We start from the raw sequence: 19,941 nt of genomic DNA, 5'->3' as shown, positions 1-19,941 counted from the left end.
TTCTGTCCCAAACAACCCCGACCACACACTCTAGTCCATTGTTTTTGTGAACAAAACTTATTTTAGGGACCCTTTTAGTGGATATCTGATCACCCCTGGCAGTTTTCTGTCCCCACCATAAAAACTAAAAATCAACCCATTTCATCAACTTGAGTTTTTCCAGCAATCAGTTTTACCTTGCTCAAAGAAAATGTTTGCTTTGTGCGCCAAAACACAGACAAAAATGACATTTTTTGAAAATTCCCAAGCTTGATGGACTGTGAAAAAACAAAAAAAACAAAACAATGATTCATTGAAATTATTTTCACTTTTAGTTCTTTGGTGTGTGCTTTGTATTGATTTCATCGTCAAAACTGCTGACCCTGCGCAATCTCAAATTACGCAATCCCTCACGGACTGGTTGAGGAGGCTTATATTTCTGTCTTTCTTCACATCTCCAATATAATTTTTTGAGACACATTTAAGATTTTTGTGTTTCATATTAAATTTGGTTGATTGCAGGTTTAATTTTATTATTTGTTAACTATCATGCATGTGCAAACCGTGCATGAACCAGACTGTGGGTGAATTTGTTCATCTGACTCGACTGTCGGTGCCTCACTAGCCTTGAACCTCACAGCACGTCACTGGTATGGAAATGACAACAGCTGCCATGGCGAGGGTAGCACACAGAATTAAGCTCTTAATGTAAACTTGGAGTACCGACAACTTCACGATGCCCACACTACAGTGGTGATCGAGAAATAAATTGGTGGAGTGGATGCTGAACCACCTCAAAATGATTTCCCTCGGTGGAAAGAAGTGAACAGGCAGAAAATAGACGACTGGAACAAAGTATTAGTTGTGACATGTTCAGTAAGTCCTAGTCATTAATCTCTGCGGAAGCTGGAATATGGGCCAACCAAAAAGGAAAGAGGGGCTTTTTCACAAACTCTTTGAGGAGCACATGCAGCTTTGAAACGACAGCGAAGGAAGGCCATGCCGGGCTGCCTGTGCTCACTAGGACGGCAACATCAAACACTCCATCTCAAATTAGCAACCAACCTTGCAAATTAACCACCTAGCAAAGTTGTGGGAATCAAAACAGCTTGCACCAGCGCCGCCCTGACGATATGACTTAATCATGCAAAAGTTTTTTTTGACGGCAAAACAATGTCGCATCCATTATTAATGAGCTTGACAGAACGTTGAAAAGGACGCCATTTTCAAAAAGACGATTCTAAAAGTGAGAATATTCTGCTGAAGAAACAAAAAGTTCACATTGTGATGCTCCGCTCGGCATTTTTGAATGATCAGCGGCGAGCTGAATATTAAATAGCTGGAAACTTACCCAACGGAATCCAATTCTTCGACTTTGATTTAATATTAGATTTCAGGTTGTAAATGTGAGTCAGTACTTCTGCCTTGCTGGCCCTGACACTTCACCACTGACTTAACCTCACTTCCAGGAACACAAAGAGATGATGTTTACCTCCGTCCAGGTCCTCACTGCCAAAGTGCCTCCGATAGAAGAGCATGAGCTCAATCCTGTAGCATTTGTACAGCGAGATGAGGAAGATGAGCAGCAGCAGGATGGCCCCGAGCCCCCCGGCCAGCTCTACCGTGTACATGAGCTCTGCTGAGGATGACACACACAAACACACACACACACACACACACAAGGCCCCCAAAAATGTCAGTCGAGGTCGCATCAAACTGAAGCTTGTGTCACAATCCATAGTCATGTTCAGGAATCCAGTCGTACAATTGTAAAGAAGAAGTGAACATTTTCTTCCAACACAGGGGAAACATTTTGATTGGCGGGCCACAATAGGTTCTAAAATCTGACAGAGGGGCCGAACCTGGAGCAGATGGATGGAGTGTTTTGGTAACCTCAGCTCATCGGAGAAAAAAAAAAAATACATTTAATTTTAAATGAAAGTGAACAAAAGCATTATAAGAACTTACATGTCTTTGAAAAGCCACAGTATTTCGAAAATAAAACATTAACAAGATTTATTAATTGAATTTTTTTCAAGTTCGGCGGGCCGGATTAAAACGTTTAACGGACCGCATGTGGCCCGCGGGCCGTGGTTTGTACACGCATGTTCTAAGAAATATTCTGCTTCTGGGTCTCCCTCTTACGAATATGCCAGAGTCACCCACTTGGTTACATATACACTCTCCGGACTGAACCATCATCGGTATCGGGGGAAACTAAGCTCTCAGCGAGGCGGCATCCATCATCGGCGGGCAGACACAAGAGGTTTGGGAGAGATGACGGTGCACGGGGGAGGAAGACAAATAGAAGGAGATGAGCAGAAAGTGGATTCATTTGGTTGGCGCGGTGCAGCAATGAAACAGCATTGCACTTTGGATGCCTTCCACGCCGAGACTCATGAAAAGGCATTTTAAAAAACGAGACCACTGGCTTTACTCATCGCACCAACGTCCCTTCTGTCTTTGCCGCTTATAATGAACCCCCCTCACCTCATGCACACTACTCCACCCCCTTGCAGCATTTCTCTGCTCATTTCTCTTCTCTATTATCTCCTCCCAATCTCCCCAGTGGGTTAGCATGGGGAGGGATGACTTATGTTGTGAATTAAAGCAGCATTTACCTGCTTCCCTCCGCTAAAGAACCGCTGCGCTTTAAATCTCTGTCAGCAAGGCCCCAAACTGCTGCCATTGGAACCGCATGCGTGCATTGCATTAGCAAATATTAAGGTCCATTCTTAAACTAATTCTATTTTAGACATTGTGCTAGGTTTGAGAACAAGCTGTGAAGGCACATGAACCCAAAGTTGTACAATTGGCTTTGGAATTGGCGCATGTGTGGGAGTAGAAAGTGATTTAGACTCCAGTGGTGTCTGAATTCTGGCATGACTGAAGACATAATAATTTGCTGATGAGTATTTTATTAGTTTATGAAAATGTTTAATTTCTCTTTACACTTGTTGACCAGTAAGAATGTCTTGCACACTCATAGAATTGCATCCTAATGGAATTATTGCATTTTTCTCACAATATTTTGTGGTCATTTTCATAGAATTGCAGAAATGTACCTCATATTATAACTACATAAAAAAAAACAACAATTGTATACCAATTTTTATTTGAAATATATTTAACTTTCTGCTATAAATGTCTAATAACGTCAGTTCAATAAAGGTCAAATTATTTCCAATTCCATTATGGTCCGGTATTTTAATTTTATATTTCTTTTAAAGGTGCTGCAGTGTCATGGAATAGACTTTGTTGAAATTCTGCCACATCACACGTCAAACTAGCTCTCTAAGATCATCACGATGATGATTTGAGGCAGAAATGTGCATGAGACAGCTGGAAAAGGTTTGCAGCGTTGCATCGAGGGAGGGTTGGGAGAGCATGAAATAAACATCAGAATGTAAAGTGAGTGAGCAGAGTGAGAGAATGAGAGCGAGTATTGGACTTTCTTCCAATCATTCTAAGGACATCTTCTCTTTACTGCTGTTGTTGCACACACACTATTGTGAGCTGTTGATGTGCAGTGACCAACTCAAACAGAATTGTTGTCTTCAAAAACTTCTCACAGTGACTTTGATAACAGCAGGGAGACAAGAAGACAAGATACTAAACTAGGAGTGTCTTGGTGATGTGTCTGGCACGGTGACAAGCTAGTTGGCAGAAAGTTTAAAAGACTTTTTTAAACTCATCCTACAGGGCGGCACAGCGATGGGGGCGAGGCCAAGACCACTCTCACAGTGGCGCAGCCGTCCCTCTCGTAAGTACAATTCAGAGAAAAGAGCTGAAAAAGTTGTGAGGAAAAACGAAAATAGTCATGCTATAAGAAAAAAAAATGAATAGAATTGTGTGAAAAAAGTTGGAATACTACCACAGTGAAAATAACTAAAATTGTAAAATTATGAGGAAGAACAGGAGTTACATGAAGTTAGGAGATAAGTCAGAATATAAAATGTCATGAACAATATAATGTTGTCAATTTCTGTCAAAAAATTGTAATAGTACAAAATAGGCCATAAAATGCAACAAGAATGTTGGAAAGTCTGCAAGAAAAAGAAAAATCCTCCAAATCACAGCAGTATAAAATAAATAAATCTGGTAATCGTGTTTTTGGTGGTCAAAATACAGGACCTCCAAAAAGATGATTATTCAATCGAAAACATTTGGAGGACTCTTACAATAAATACGTAAAAATGATACGCATTTCCATTAGATTTATTAGTTTGGTCTGACGTTAAATAATTCATCAGGTGGCTTTAATGAAGATTTGGAATTGGCTGTTACACTGCTCCCAGACAAAGAGCAATAAAAGCATTTCTCAACCTTGACATATAGTCTGGAACGAGATTCAAAAAGTGCACGACAGTCATTATGAATTTTGCGTCCTCACCCTTCCTGAAAAGCTGAATGGTCGCCTGGCGACGGCCGTTGCCATTCTCCACATAACAGGAATAATTTCCCAGATCCTCTTCCTCCAGTGAATCGATGGTAAGGGAAATGGCGACTTCCTGCTCACCCAAGTGCTCCTTGACTATCCTGTAAGACAAAAGGAGAGGAAATTTGCAAAAAAAAAAACTGTTCTTTAAATAGTTCCACTTTCGTGTATAGGCGAAACATTCATACACTATGCTGCGAGTTTTCTGCAAATTATTTTTAACTCCCCGCAAGTCAACCGTCCACTGCCGCAAAGGTAATTAAGTTTGACAACTCTTTTCATGAAAAAAAAAAACACTTTGTAACATATACTATACATTACGTTGATTCCCTTTACATTTCAGGAAGGCTTTCTCGGACAAAAAAAAAAAAAAGCACCTGCATGTAATGGCCCCTTCACTGTCATAACGTCACAACATGTTAATTTCTTTGCCTGCACTCAAAACATATGAGATATGAAAATCAATAAGGGTTATTCCTCAAGACCACGCGCCATGGAGGGAGGGGAGGGAATCAAATAATGGCGATGAGAAGAAAATCTTTTTATAGCAGCTGCCATGGTAACGGCGAGCGGAGAGGAGGTAATATTCCATAAAGTAAATGAGCGTCCCCGGTCGGGCTGGTTGAGTCTGATGGAGGGGAGAATCGGGATATCGTGGTCTCCTCCCCACCAGCACGAACACTTCTACTTAGCTCACTTTGAAAGCACCCTCTGCACAAAGGCTAAGTGCAAAAGAGAAAGACATCCCGCGTGTTTGAGCGCGAGCGTCGGCTGAGCTGAGTGAGGCATCCATGCGTCATTGGCTGGATGTGTTAAAGAGGCTGAGAAGAAGGCTGTGTATGTGTGTATGCAAGTATGTGAGTGTGTAGGTGGGGATAATGACTCCAGCAGCCCTCAACTGGCTCTCCCTCGCTCTGTAGCCTTCAAGCCGATAAAATGCGCATAAGGATGGCGAGCTGTGCCGGTTTGGCATCAGTAATTGAAAGTGTGTCACGGACTCGTGATATTTGTACGTCCGGTTTGTTGTAGAAAAGCAGGAATAATTCATGTCACCAGCTTCTCTTCGAGGGATTCTGGGGTACTTTGAAGACTCTTAGTTCACCAGCAGGCACTGCTCATTGGCTCACTATCATAAGACGGCGAAGATCGCGAATGGAGGAGAGAAGGCAAAGTTGAGAGTACAATGCGACAGATACAGATGAACTGCAACGCCAACGGTTTCATATTGTTCGGGCCACCTGCGCACCAAGGGCCTTAGTCTCCCGTTTGTGCTTGAGTCACATTATTTTGCACACCTGTTTTGGGTGCTTTCAAGTTAGGTCGATTCTCCCATCACGAATTATGACACACCAACCGTATGCAACCTGGAAATTTGAAATTTGGAAAGATGCAGACTCAGAATTCTGAGAGTGTCCTGAAGTGGAGTTTTCATGAGACTTGTGAATTCCATAGATATCCGTGTGTTTAAATTAACTGAATAAATCCAATAAAAGCAATTTAATTAGAATACAGTTTTTTTTTTAATTCAATCAAAAACAAATCAATCTGAAAGCACACAGTAGTACTTTGCTGACAAGGAAGTTCTGCACGGGTAGGCCATCTTGACAGAACAGGGGCGTCTTCTCACACTGTGACGCTTATGCTCCGTAGCTCGATGCTGGCTAGCTTTTCAATTTCAAAATAAAGGTTTGCGTTTGGCCCACTATATCTCGTTCTCTAACAGAAAAAACATGAATTCTTGCTGATATTTACAAGCTGACATGGCAAGCTAATGTTAGCAAACATTTGCGAATCAAACATAGTATGCCATCAAAGCCCCTGACCATAAAGTGTTAAAATGAGCTGCCCAATATTCACCAGTTAACCTGGCAAGCTAATGCTAGCTAGTATTAGCTAATGCTATCTACATTTTCAGAAGCAAGTTACGCACGCAAATTATAACGCGACTCTCTATTTTTGTCGTGGAGGCTTAAGGGGAAGACGGCATGCATACTCTACTCGCACCTGATGACAATGGTCATCGGCAGACACAGGAGAGACGAAGGTGCAAGATGCCAATGTGACGCTTTCGTGCTCCATTTTTAAAAAAATAAATACTGTATTCATTTTATACTGTACTCGTTTGCGTTTGCCGTTTTAAGTAACCAAAATACGCTATAATGGATAGCCTACACTAACTAACTAATTAATGGATAAATGGGGGTTTGCCAGATTACACTAAATCTAATCGCCCCCAAAAAATGACCTATATTTGTTTATGGATCTGGATAAGGTGTAATCTCAGTATTATACAATGCGATACAATTTTATTTATTGTAATGTATTACTGCAAACTGAAATCACGATAATATATTGTTATTTGAACAAATAACAACTCGCTGATTTTGTCAATCAAAACTAAGCAAGATTTTTGTTCTACTGATGTCCTTATATTGTGCAGGTATACCGGATATTAAGCTGGCCTTAAGTCAGTGCATCAGACTTCTAATTGCGCGTAAACGTTCGGAAAAAGTGTGTGAAGTGCAGTTCATGGAGAGGTACAAATGAGTGCATTGATTCAGTGGCTGCTGCGGGCGTATTAGCGTTCTGTTACTTCCTCATTAGTGAAGTCTGTGTTTGCTGCTTAAGTGATTAATTTCAGACTCATTCCATTTATTATTGCGCCCATGAAATATGCCCGCAAAACACCATCCGAATTGGGTCAGCGGCATATTGATCACCTTCTCAAAAATGCGGCATAGGATTTTCTTTTGCTAATACTGTATATTAATCCCCTGCACGATATGCTAATGTCCATTCATCTGTGTTATGACAGCGACGGTGGCCGTGTCCCGGGCTTGCGCAAATGAGAATTGATGGCCTGGCTGCAGAAATGAGCTCGCCTGGATCAATAAGTTAGAGAGTCGGTCGGGTGTATATAAACGGCAGAAGTGAGCTGTTGCGCTAAAAGCGCAAGTTCGATGCATTTGTAATGAGGGCCAAGGTGTGTGTGTGTGTGTGCCAGGGTCAAGTTGGCTGTAGGACGAGTGCAGATTTGTTCACGTGGAGATGCTTCCATCCCTTCTGTTAAGTGCACATGCCATATCGTGGGATGACTTTATGGGAGTAAACTCGAGGCCTTGGCTGGATGGGGAAAAAGCCTACGGTAGCAGCATGGGTAACGCAAGGCGATTGATCAAATACTTTATTGATCCACCTCGAGGAATATTACTGTGCATTTGGGGGAATCCTTGAGTGGGAGAGGGTCACTTAAAAGGAGATTTATTTCCCTTGCATATGCTTATTGCCGCACAAACTCATCCCGGATAGGTCTCGGATACCCTCACCCTCTGTTCAATCTCTCATTCTCCCTCGCCCATCTGTGTGCCGCTGGAGGAGGGTGCACAGAGAGAGATAGCACAAGTGGTGGCGGTGTGAAAAATGGTGGTTGTTAACCATCTGACAGGGGCTGTCTCCCCCAAAGCTGCAGCCGCTCCAAACAGCCCTAATGGCAAACATGCACGCCGAGCGCCGAATGGACTTGTTTTAAAATGTGTTCTATCACGCGTGAGGAAGACGCATTGGAATTGAGCTCATTTTGGACATCTTAGAGAGGTAGTGAGGCTTTTTTTTTTTTTTTTGGGGCGCTGCGCTTTCAATGTCCTTTTAAACAGCGCATTAAGCAACACTCACTGGGCAAAGAGGCAAAAGAACGAGCAATGTAAATGGACTCAAAGGAGAACACTTAGTGAGAAAAGATGACAATATTGCAGCGCTTTTCTCATTAGAAATGAAGGAAACAGAAATAAACTGATTTGAGGTGAAGCTGTGGCCATCATTACATCTTATATAACTGCACAGGCAATGGAACATTTTCATATTTTTAGTACCAACAAAAATGTAAAAATATGTTAAACACTGATAATTTTATTAACCCTCTTCATATTATTTTTTGGGGGGTCAAACTGAAGTACTATAAATTTTAAATTGCTGGAAAAAAAATTAAACATCTATTTTTTGTAAGGCAAAACAACCCAACTCTATCTTAGATCATGATGCACAAAACAGCTAGCCTCTTTGTATCGAGCTAGTTCATAGCTAGCGTCAATATCTTAGTCTAGCTCCCAACAACCGCTGCACTAATCCAGCTCAAAATGCCGTCAAGATAGCAATTTTGTCACATATATATATATTCAGTTAGTTCCCTGCACTGTATTGGATTTGTGACAACGCTTGCTGGTGATTGCGGTTAAGGTTGCGACAAATAATCAATGTAGCGGTGCGGCAACACTGACATCAGTCTGCTAATATGCCATGCTACGCGACGGTATTTTCTTCCTTTTAACTCATGAATAACAAGTTGAGGCCACATTACAGGAAAATAAATGCAGACCAGCAGCTGCTCGGAATGAGGCGAATGCATCACCGGAAAATTGTGGGTTTTAGTAATTTGGAGTCAATAGGCTGAAACATGCAAATTAATTTTACACTGAGTGTATGCCATTCCTCTTGGTGGCAGTACTACAGCCCATTAGGACACTTAGCTTTATAACTACAGCCTTGCATGATCATGATCAACAATGCTGGGAATATGTAAATATTAAAAAAAAAGAAAGAAAAAAAGAAAACGTACATGATTCATATTAGATGGATCAACATTCTTGGTTACTTTGGAAGCAACATTACGTAAACATGAGAGCAGTTGCTTGAAAACGATAATTCTTGCGATCAGCTTTTCTCATTAAGATTATAAGCATAACCGCTTACTGTATATTGATGAATGGTACACAAATAATTGCTGAATGGCCAACTTCTCCAAGGTTACTGCCAGGTAAGTAGATATTTGTTCGCTAATTTAACTTCATGAGAGTTAAGCATCTCCAAATATTAATTTTTGGGTGAATACGAACTGCTAATTATGTAACTTAACATATTAATGTCAAAAGTAGAAAGTCTGATATTGATGAATGGCTTGTGTTGCAGTTGGCCAACAGTACTTAATTGTCCTGGAAAATCAACATGTTTGTTTGCTAATTTAACACATTGTTGGTTAACGTTTCCCCTATTTAATTGTCTGTTAAATAGTCAATTCAATTTACGCTTTGTGACAGTTACTCCTTTAATTGTTGGGTACATTTTGCTCAGTTCAGGTAATTTCTTCAATTTATTTCTAAAATCAACACTTCAGAGTGCTAATTTTATGTCGGTTAACAACTACTCAATTATTCAGTCCAGAGTACTTGAAATATTAATTTGTTCTGTGACCATACTCATAACTAAACACACACACACACACACTTCAAATCATCAAACTCTGAAATGAATTGAAATGCCATAATTCGTTCCAGCGCCCAGTATATTTTAATGAGATAAAAAATAGCACTTCGTAATATAGAACTTTATAAAAAAAAACAAAAAAACAACCAACCAGTAACGACATAACTGAATGGAATTAAAAATAATTAAAAAGTTGTTGTCATTTTGCATCGATTAAATGTTGCTCCTTCTGGTGTGTTTTCCTTGGTCACAGAAGGTGGATATACTGTACATTGAGGCATTATCAAGAGTCCCACTTGAATTCTAGGCAGGACAAAGATGATTGTTTTATGACTCGAGTCCAACCTGGATGCGGCAGCCAACCATATTGTAGCCAGGTGTGTCTTGCCTAGAACTTGACTTTGATTCATGAAAACGCCTCAATGCTTCTTTCAGCTCATCAGTACGGCACTAATATTAGCTGGTCTAGGCAAAGGATAAAGGATATATGAATGTCAGTCCTGTTTTATTGTCAGTGTGTTGTCATGTTGTTGCTGCACCATTTTTTTCCATGAAGGGTTAAAGCACCGCAATGAAGATGCTAATTTACATTAATATAACTTGTCGATTGATGTTACTTTCTCCAAATGAATTGTTCGGTAAATACTAACTGCGAATTGCGGAACTTTACAATAATGTTATTAACGCTGGAAGTTAACTGAACTTTTACAGCCACCTCGCTCGCTTGACTTCATCTTAGCTAACTTTTCCAACTTGCTGAGAAAACAGACATGTTAGTTTACTAATTTAACTCAATGTTGGTTCATGCTACCTCTCTGAATTAATTGTTGAGCAAATAGACGTGTTGGTTTGCTAATTTAACTTAATGTCAGGTAACGTTCCGGCTTGCACTTCATTGTCGGGAAAATGGGCACATTAGTTTGCTAACTACACGAGACTATGCTAATGTCATTAGCAATTAAGAGGTCAAATTAGTAGTCCAGTTGAGTTCCTTACTTGATTTCGGTCTCCTGCACACGCTCCTCGTCCAAGTCTTCGATGAATTTATCTCCCTTCATCCAGTAGATGAGAGGGATGACATCGCCGCTATAGCCAAAAAACGCCCGGCATGTCAGGTTCAGTGCGCCGCCTACAAAAAAACACCACAATTAGGCATGCCTTCAACTAATATAATATCACATCCTTGATCAGCAGATCCAGGCGAACCTACATGACAAATAATATAAAATGGAATGGGGGGAGCATTTTAGTACTGATGCCATTTTTACATACAAACCTATTTTATAAGCGCCAATGTTAAACTCGTAAGAGTGTCCCTTTAATAGGTAGAACGAGCCCTTCACAAGTGACAGACCGAAGAGCAATAGTATGGTACGGTGTCCGAGAAAGGTCACAACAATTGCAATAGCCACAACAGAAGTGACCTAAACTCCCGTGAGATGAGAAAAGCAAAACTGGAAAAGAAATGTTAAACTTTAACAATGTTAACCCTTACATCCACACAATATTATTATCCATGGAATTTTAAGAATTCTGTAACCAATTGGATGGGAGTGGTGTGTGAGAAGGAAAGAAGCAGACGGAGAAGAGAGGGCAATATGTGCGTAATGATGACGGAACGGGTTGGTCCTTGTTGGTCCCAGCATAGCCGTGTTGTAACCATGAAAAAGGAGATAACTAAATTAACGTCTGACGTCGTGTCTTTTGAAGACGTGTTACTTCCGCTTATTCTTCCAACTTTGCTCATCAAAACCGCAATTTACCCGCCTGAGCCTTGATTTATCTCAACATTAACACAACTTTGGCAACATCTAATATTTGGCTGGCAAGTGACAGCTGTTCTCTCGTACACGTTGAACTCGTCATACACACAGACAAACCACGGCAACATCACAAATTAACAATTTGAAAAACAGCATGAATAATTTCTGACATTGCAACGGTGACACAAGCTCCAACAATCAAACAACTTTACTTTTATCACTATTCCGGTCTTTTCTCATCCCGCGGGAGTTTCGGTCACTTTGGCGTTTGCAATTTTGACCTTTCTCAGCCACCGTAGCATAGTCATTACATTTGTACGTAAATTAAAGTTTTAAGTATTTATTGTACTTAAAAGTTAAATACAACTGAAAATTCTCTTAAACATGGACAACACTGGAAGAAACAATTTCAACATTTAAATCAGCTATTTTTGTATAAGTCACTAAAGCAGAGGTGTCAAAGTCATTTTTGTGAACGGGCCGCATTGTGGTTCTGGTTTCCTTCAGAGGGCCGTTATGACTGCGAACTCATATAAATCACCTTACATTATCACTTACACACAACACATTGATACAAAGCTAGTTTTGAAATCAAAAGCCAGTAATAAATGGCAATATCTCATATCTCAATGTTGTTAAAAGTGAAGAAAATGTGCTAGAAGCAGCAAGTTGAAGCAGATGATTTTCCCTTCGCGGGCCACATAAAATGAGGTCGCGGGCCACATCCTGGCCCCCGGGCCTCGAGTTTGACACATGTGCACTAAAGGGATCCCAAAACTGTACTCCACTTGGTCTTCCTTGACATAAGCATGAATAAAGTATTTATAAAGGCCACTTATAACTGTACATAATAACGGTAACATAACACACATGTCCGAGTTTCCATTTAACGTGTGCCGCAGCCTCACTCGAATACACCAAAAGCTGAATGACATTACTGTTGAGGGCAAAGCCCGAGTGCGAGATTCTTGAGTGAGAAGAGTGCACACAGAAGCACACTTAAATGATGGCGTGCAAAGCGTAATGAACACATGAGGGCACTCCTCAGCTTCCCAAAGCGCCCCTCTGAGACCGCACATCTACTGTCGGAAGAGAGGGAGAAAACGAGGCTATCGGAAGTGAGGGGAGGCTGACGATAACATTATTTTATTTAGAGCTGCCGCTTCTGCTCGGTCAGAGGTCCAAAGTCTGCATTCAGTGTGTATGTGGAAGTGACTGAATTATTCATTTTTGTCGGCTTCACACACGTGCTTAATATGGGAACAATGGGATTGATATGGCGTTTAAAAACCGATTCAATAACATTAAGGTAATGGGTTTTTTTTCTGCAGCGGCTAATCGTCGTGGAGAGATGCGTGCGTGTGAAAGGCGAAGCGATAGTGAATTATTTTTCTCCTTTGCGCAAGATGCATTGCAAGTAGGGAGCACACATGTAAACAACACACGATTGAGGCAGGCTCATAATTCATGATAGGGTGGAGAGGAAGGGGGGGAGAGACGTTGCAGTGACTGGCTCCAGGGCATGTGATCTGAGATGAAAAAGGAGGCAAAGTGTCAGGTAGGAGGCGCTGTTTCACTGTCGCTACACTTGCACAATCTCATCAGATCCAATCACAAATTCTGCCACCAGAACGATAATAACGTTCACATTTGATTGACACTCGCAAAGAGGTGTTCATTACTTCTGACAGCAAGGTTATGTTTTCATCACCATTTATTTGGCAGGAGTACATAAAATTAGCAAAATACATTTCCAAGAAACTTTCGCATGGCGTGGGGTGGGGAATGGGCCAATAAGCCACAACGACAAAACTCAAAATACAGAGTGTTCCAAACAATTTAACATCATCTTGCAAGACAATAATTTGAACAAGTCTTGGTGAAATGATCTAAAATTTTCACAAAATGTAGGGAAACAGTTCAAGATTCTATATTGAGTGTTTGATTTGAACTGCTCTGTTTACCCTCTTCCTGCTCACATTGAGTCAGGCAGAGAATCCCTTTCACACTTGATAATTTGATGATTTGATGCCGTACCACCGGAAATGCACATATTGAATTGTGATGTTGTGATACACTTAAACTGTTCAGTTTCATTGAGTTAATTTTTTATTTAATTAATTTCTTTTAAAATGTTTTCAAGCAACCTGTGCATTAATTCAGCCAAATAAAATAAACCATAAACTGTTTGGATAGTGGATGGAAGGATCACATTACATAATACCGGACATGTTAGCCCAACCTGTTTGTGACTGAAGAGCCAGCCAATGACGTTTCAGTCGAGCTGTGTAGGAAGATGAAGCTGAAACCGAACCGTGAGTCAGAGAAGGAGTGGAATAGTAGCAAACCGTAGCAGTTCCCCAACTGCCAAAATTTTCTGTCTTTTTCTTATTTTCACTGTTTTGTAACATTGGTACATAGCGGGACACATTTCCAACTTCCAACAAGGATGTTGTATCTGAGCTGTAACAGAAGTTGTGGATGCATTCGTGTTCCACAGGGAGGACCCAGGGCCGTGCACCATCACACTTGGTTCCGTGACCATGCTTTTGACTCAAAACACTCCAAGCTGAAATTTTCTTTCTACATTGAATTGAATAGAAATGCTATTAAACTGTTCCGTCGCACAAAAACACACACATTTAACACAGAGTGATAACATAATTAAAAAGAATGTAAAGAATTCAACAGTTTACGCATTCATTGGTTTTGTTCTCCTTAAGGTGTGCACACGTTGGCCACTATGGGGCAGTATAAAACAAACAAATAATACACGAAGAAGAATTTCACAAGTAACTAGGTCAGTAAGCTGCATGCTATATTTTTCTGGTGTACATATTAAACTACCGCCACAACCATTCTAGTTTAGTTTCCCCGTCTATTGAGCTTTGCAATGTGCGTTAGCATTAAGCATTAAGCTAGCGGACTTCTCAGAGTTATCTGATTTGATTAAACCCACAATGTGTAATTCACTTTGGTTTATGTTTTTTGTTCATCTTCTGAAGGAAGGAAATGCCACTATAATGGCCGGTATCCAAAATTGTCCAATTGTTTTACAAGTGACTAAAAAGCTGGCCAGTAAGGCACAGTCAGGTAACACAGAAAGGTGAATAAATTGAGAAATTTTGAAATGTTAAGGCAATGCTGCTATCATGACTGACACAAGATAGAATAAACACAAATAATCGTGTGGCATCAGGCTGCTATGACAGTTAAAGGTTAAGACTGAGCAGTAATTAGGAGACTAGTCACACTGAGCAGCTAGGTTTAAACAGATTACTTTATAGATAACTGAAGAATTCTAAAAAATTGACTGTATGTAGATAGTTTTAAAATCATATCCAGATGCTCTTCGTATGGCTCCAGAAGTGAGTGTGTTTCAGGAAAAAATAAAACATCTGGTCAACCTAACATGAAGGTTTTAGCACCTGTACGCATGGAGGATGCTGAAGAGATAATGTCTGCGAGGAGCCCTGGTTGACATTTCCAAAGTTCAACAGCCTCTCGCAGCTTGCTGTTTGAGCACAGTCGGACTCTACGAGCGGCGACACGGTGTACTTAAATAACACAACCATATAGGCTTCGACGAGGCACATCTCGACACTCGGCAAACACTTCATTTGTGCAGCAAACATGCAAATAAGCAGCACACTGTGCAGCTGCGTGTGTCACAGCTGCTGCATTTCCCTTCTCTGTTTATCAGCTGTTAGTTAATCCCACACATCGCTTGCAAATTAGACGTGTCGTGCTGCTGGCAGCCGTGACCCACTGAGGAAGTCTCCACTGAGCACCCCAGGAATGGCCAGGAAATGGTTGAGAGCCTCACGCTGCTCCTGGTTGGATGCACATACAAGTCTTAATGCTTCCTTTTGTGGCTGCCACAGCTTCAACTCCATTGATAAGACGGAAGATGATGAAAAAGAACGAAACATAGATGCCCCCCCCCCAAAAAAAAAAAAGATTTTGAGCTATTACACAGCAGAGTGCACCTGTTCCCCAGTGTTGCCTGTTCACCCACTAGACTCATGAAATCTAAAAGCAGTTTTACTAATGTCTTTTAATGCAACGGCAAATTGGGATTAAAAAAAATAAAAATAAATAAATGATAATAACAAAAAAAAAAATACAATCCCCAACGTATATGAGCCACCATTGCAGCCACAAAATGGACACTAAACAAACACAGCAGGATTATTACATCACATCCTCTACCTACACCCAACTTCCACCAACGCCTTTCCACTATTTGCAGACAAATCCATTCAGCGCACAGGCGCAATAAGAGCCAAGTTATTTAAAGTGCCACTTCTATCTCCCCGCCTTACATAAACATTGTGTAACTACAGCTGTGGTTTAAATTGGCGGGGTTGAAAAGCAGTGGCGCTTGCGATACTTTGGAAAAGGACGTACAAATATTGAGTTCAAGGCCGCTTTACATATGGCTCACATGACTCGGTCATTAGCCTCCGGGCTTGAAGCGCTGCGATGCACAGGCACTTTAAAGTGAGCAGATGGTGAGACTGGAACAATGAGGTGAATAATTTGCACGCTATCAAGTTACAGGGTTGAAGGAGGCGGAGCCTTTTAAATCCCTCTTATCTCCTGTTGCAGTGTCATTGTTATATGATTACTGTTAAAACCAGCGGCCTGTGTTAAGAGCAAGATATTTAAAGCAGCCAAGCTTCAATTTTAAAGGATGACGTGAGCCAAGAGCCGACCTGAGATTGAGGTTATCCATGTTGCTTCTGAGTCATATTTACTGTCGTCATTATCTTGTAGCTGATTATGACATGATTAGCATCTCCGCACCGGCACAATTATGCATATTCAGCATTCTAAAGGCAGAATTTTTGATGCAACTACGGTATGGGATTGATTAAGATTGTAGAGGCGTATCTCATCCGAGATTGGCGGGCACTCAGTCCAGGGTCTTGCTTTTCGGCCAAAGTCAGCTGGGACGGGCTCCAATTCATCGTTGACCATAATGAGGACAAGCACTACAGAAAATGTCCGGATGCAGAAGTATCTAATGTTCTGATTGATGCCCAAACATGGATGCTTTTAAACTAAGGGTGAAATTGACAAATAACAAGTTGGCTATAGTGTCCACATATAAATGCGCCATGAGAGGTTTTGGCAGGAATTGATGTGCTAAAGTATCCCTAGCTGACTTGCGTGTGTGGGCGTGTGTGGAACAGATCCATGTAATGTGGCTGATTGACACCCTCCCTGTAACTGAGAGCTGATCACGACACCTGTTGGAGATAGCAGCGGCGTTATCTCCAGTTTCCGCCTCAGATCTCTCGGTCTTACATCTTATATTAAATGATACAGTATATCTGTTTTTCCACATTTGACTTCATGACTCTTCTGCTCTGTCACACAAGCTACAGATGGTTGAAGAGCAAATAATGTACTGAGCTGGGAAGAGTTTTTTTTTTTCCTTAGCCGGGTAGCTTCTGTGACATCCCGAGGCTTTTTCTTATGCTACCTTCACACCAAATCCGTTTGAGCGTTCCGCATCGCTTAATTCGCTGGCGTTTCACAGTGGAGGTTTTCACAACATTCGCACTCACGAGTAGGGGCTTCGCTTTGTGACGACGGCAGAGTTTCCGGTAGCATCCAACTATCCATCCATTATCTGCCGCTTATCCGGGGTCAGGTCGCGGAGGCAGCAGCTTCCGGTAGCAAATAAAGAAAAAAAGGGTTTCGACATTGCATTCAAGCAGCTGACACTGTGCTAAAGCTAATGTAAATGATATTGCCGTCTTAGTAAAGTTAAACAGCTGTAAAGTCCACAGACAGCTACGCTAATTTTTCCTCCATTCTTCTTTCTTCTCTTTTCAAAAGACCATGAAAGTGTACATGACACTGAGCGTGATCCTGGAGAGACATTTGAAGAAACTTCCATTTTTTTTTTAACCATGCTAAAAGGACAAATGAAATTTCACTCAAGGAAACAAAACGAATTCATAATGTTTAGTCATTCAAAAATTTACATTAAATTTACAAAAAATCTTTTAGACGCAAATCTCACTGTCAGAAAGAGCAAGATTGACAGCGAATCATTTCTCATCTTATCGCCCCCTCTTTTAGAATCCATTCTCCCATGCTGCTGTTTGGAGTTGACTTATGCTTGTGTGACACCCACCAGCACATACTCCGAATAAAAAAAAACCCAACACAAGTCACATCACAACATCACATGGCGCTACTTCAAGGGGTATGAAGCCTGGCACAAGAAGATGTGGTGTCATGCTTCTGGCCATCAAAACAAAACAACCACGGCGCTTTATACTGCTGAAAACAAACATTTTGACAGTCAACAAAGTCTTCCATCTGAAGTCTCACACTGGCACCTCTTTGCTACTCCTAAGTCCCAATTTTCTCCCACACTTCCACCACGCTACCCGCTACGACACTCCAACTTCAAAGATGAACACAAATTTATTTCTGTGATGCTGGTCAACCAAACTGTCAGTCGTCGGCTTATAGCTTCAACCTTGTAAACTTCATTCAGTGCCCCTTTTTGTCATACATTGAATGGTGAATAAAATATGTAACATGAAAACTGGTTATCGATGGCGGGAAGTTTTGAAGTACCAATATATCGCTTCTGTAGTTAAATCGATTTTTCAGTTTCTCCTGAGACTTAACAAAACTTTAACGTAGCTAAATGTCCAACATATAACCAGTCGGGGTTCATGTGCGCATTCATGCTTTTGTCCCCTTCAGTTTGTGTCAGTGAAGAAGCGTCAATGTGTTTTTCATTTCGTGGAGGTGATCATGGTTTTTTTGCACTTATGATCTCACATTTGATCCAAAATATCGTGCTGAACGCTTTTATAGTTTTACAGATTAAAGAGGACAAGGGTAGTCATGTGCATTTGCATTTCGGTGGCGATTGGTCGCAACAACTGACAAACCAAGACATTTTGCAACGCTTGCCTCCTGTCGTGACGTAGAGAGCTTGGATGGAAAATAATTTACAAGCCGGACTCCAAAAGGGTTGTGCCAATTTGTCGCAAATCTCATCTCAATCTCATTTTAGAACTGAGGTAATTTATATATATATATATATATATATATATATATATATATATATATATATATATATATATATATGTGTGCTCATGTTCAGCTGTATCAAGTGACCCTTTAAAAAGGCCTTTATTACTGAGTATGTACTTTTTAAATGTTGCTTTATGATAGGACTTAAATCAGTGCATTCACTTCTACCAGTCTTTTTTTTTTTTTTAACACAAGTCCTAAACAAGTGTACTACTCCACTTTTCAAGCTGCCTCCGGATAGAACGCTGCTTTGTGGTGTTATATGCCCGTAGTTTCTTCAGGCTGTCTGCATGCGTGTTCAATAAACGGAGCTACATCCATCTATGTAATTAAAAATTGATGGATTGCAGTTCAAACGTTGCCATCTACAAAGTCTCTGGTGCGTGTTGCATATGATAATCCATATATTTTCTAGACATAAAGCCGGGATTTACCAAACAATGATGTGCAATGGGGGGGAAAAATGTTGGGCATTTTCTTATTAGGGTCATTCCAGTTTCTATGATGTCTTTCAATTTTACGTACAGAAATGGTGTAAATCAGGCGTGGGCAAACTACGGCCCGGGGGCCACATGCGGTTAAACTTGGAAAAAAAAAAAAGAATAAACCTTGTTCATGTTTTATTTTCTAAATACTGTGGTGTTTCAAAGACAAATATATTGTTGTAATGCTTTTGTTCACTTTAATTTAAAATTGAAAATTTTTTTTTTCTCCGATGAGGTGAGGTTACCAAAACAATCCATCCATCTGCTCCTGTTCCAGCTCTTATGTGAAATTTTAGAACCCATTGTGGCCCCGCCATTTAAAGGTTTGCCCACCCCTAGTGTAACTGATCAAACATATTTGTTATTATACTGTATATTATATGAATATTTATATAAAATTTATAGTGTTTTATTTGCTCTTGTGGGCTGCATAGCCTGCGTATGTTTTAGGGCAGTTATTACCTGAGTGCCCTCAATAAAGATTAAAAGTGTGATAGTTTGCTAGTATAATAGTTAAACGTGCGTGGCTTGAAAAGTTTGAGAAAGGCAATTCTATGAAAAGAGAGATCAACAAGCTATCCAAAAATTGACTCCAGATTCCTTCAAATTCATGTACAAAAAGCTTATTTACGGTAGCGGGCGACCTCCCGAGAGAAGCACGGCTGGGCAGGTGTTTTTGCCATTCAAATTGTTCTGTCAAAATTTCTTTTATTTATATTGCGCCCAGGTTGCCATGACAACACGAACTAAAATTGTTGGCTGGGAGAGCCTCCCACTACAGTGTACGCTGACGACAGGTACTGCGTGTGCCAAGAATGGGCAGCAGGATTCAAGGCAGCTCTACGTTGGAATCGTGCCAACTCGAGGGACGGGAAGGGTGTTTGAATGTGCGTGTCGGCGTGTGTGTTGCAGCTTTCTGCACATTTTACCTCACGTGCTGCAAATCAGG

General features: G+C 40.8%; 1 protein-coding gene across 3 annotated transcripts in view; it reads right to left on the bottom strand.

The window, feature by feature from the left end:
* il1rapl1a (interleukin 1 receptor accessory protein-like 1a) overlaps positions 1-19,941 on the bottom strand; it is a 211,702-nt gene that overhangs the window by 5,446 nt on the left and 186,315 nt on the right. For all 3 annotated transcript variants that reach the window (XM_088315637.1, XM_088315638.1, XM_088315639.1), the window contains exons 7-9: positions 10,670-10,802; positions 4,373-4,518; positions 1,472-1,618 (exon numbers count right to left, since the gene is read on the bottom strand). In XM_088315637.1, coding sequence (XP_088171763.1) covers positions 1,472-1,618; positions 4,373-4,518; positions 10,670-10,802 — 426 coding nt within the window. The remainder of the gene's footprint in view (positions 1-1,471; positions 1,619-4,372; positions 4,519-10,669; positions 10,803-19,941) is intronic.

Source organism: Idiotropiscis lumnitzeri, chromosome 14 (assembly GCF_059441095.1).
Source record: "Idiotropiscis lumnitzeri isolate Australia: NSW breed Sydney's pygmy pipehorse chromosome 14, RoL_Ilum_1.0, whole genome shotgun sequence".
In the NCBI taxonomy this organism is placed as follows: domain Eukaryota; kingdom Metazoa; phylum Chordata; class Actinopteri; order Syngnathiformes; family Syngnathidae; genus Idiotropiscis; species Idiotropiscis lumnitzeri.
Note: the sequence above shows the minus strand (reverse complement) of the source record. Positions and strands in the feature narration are given on the sequence as shown.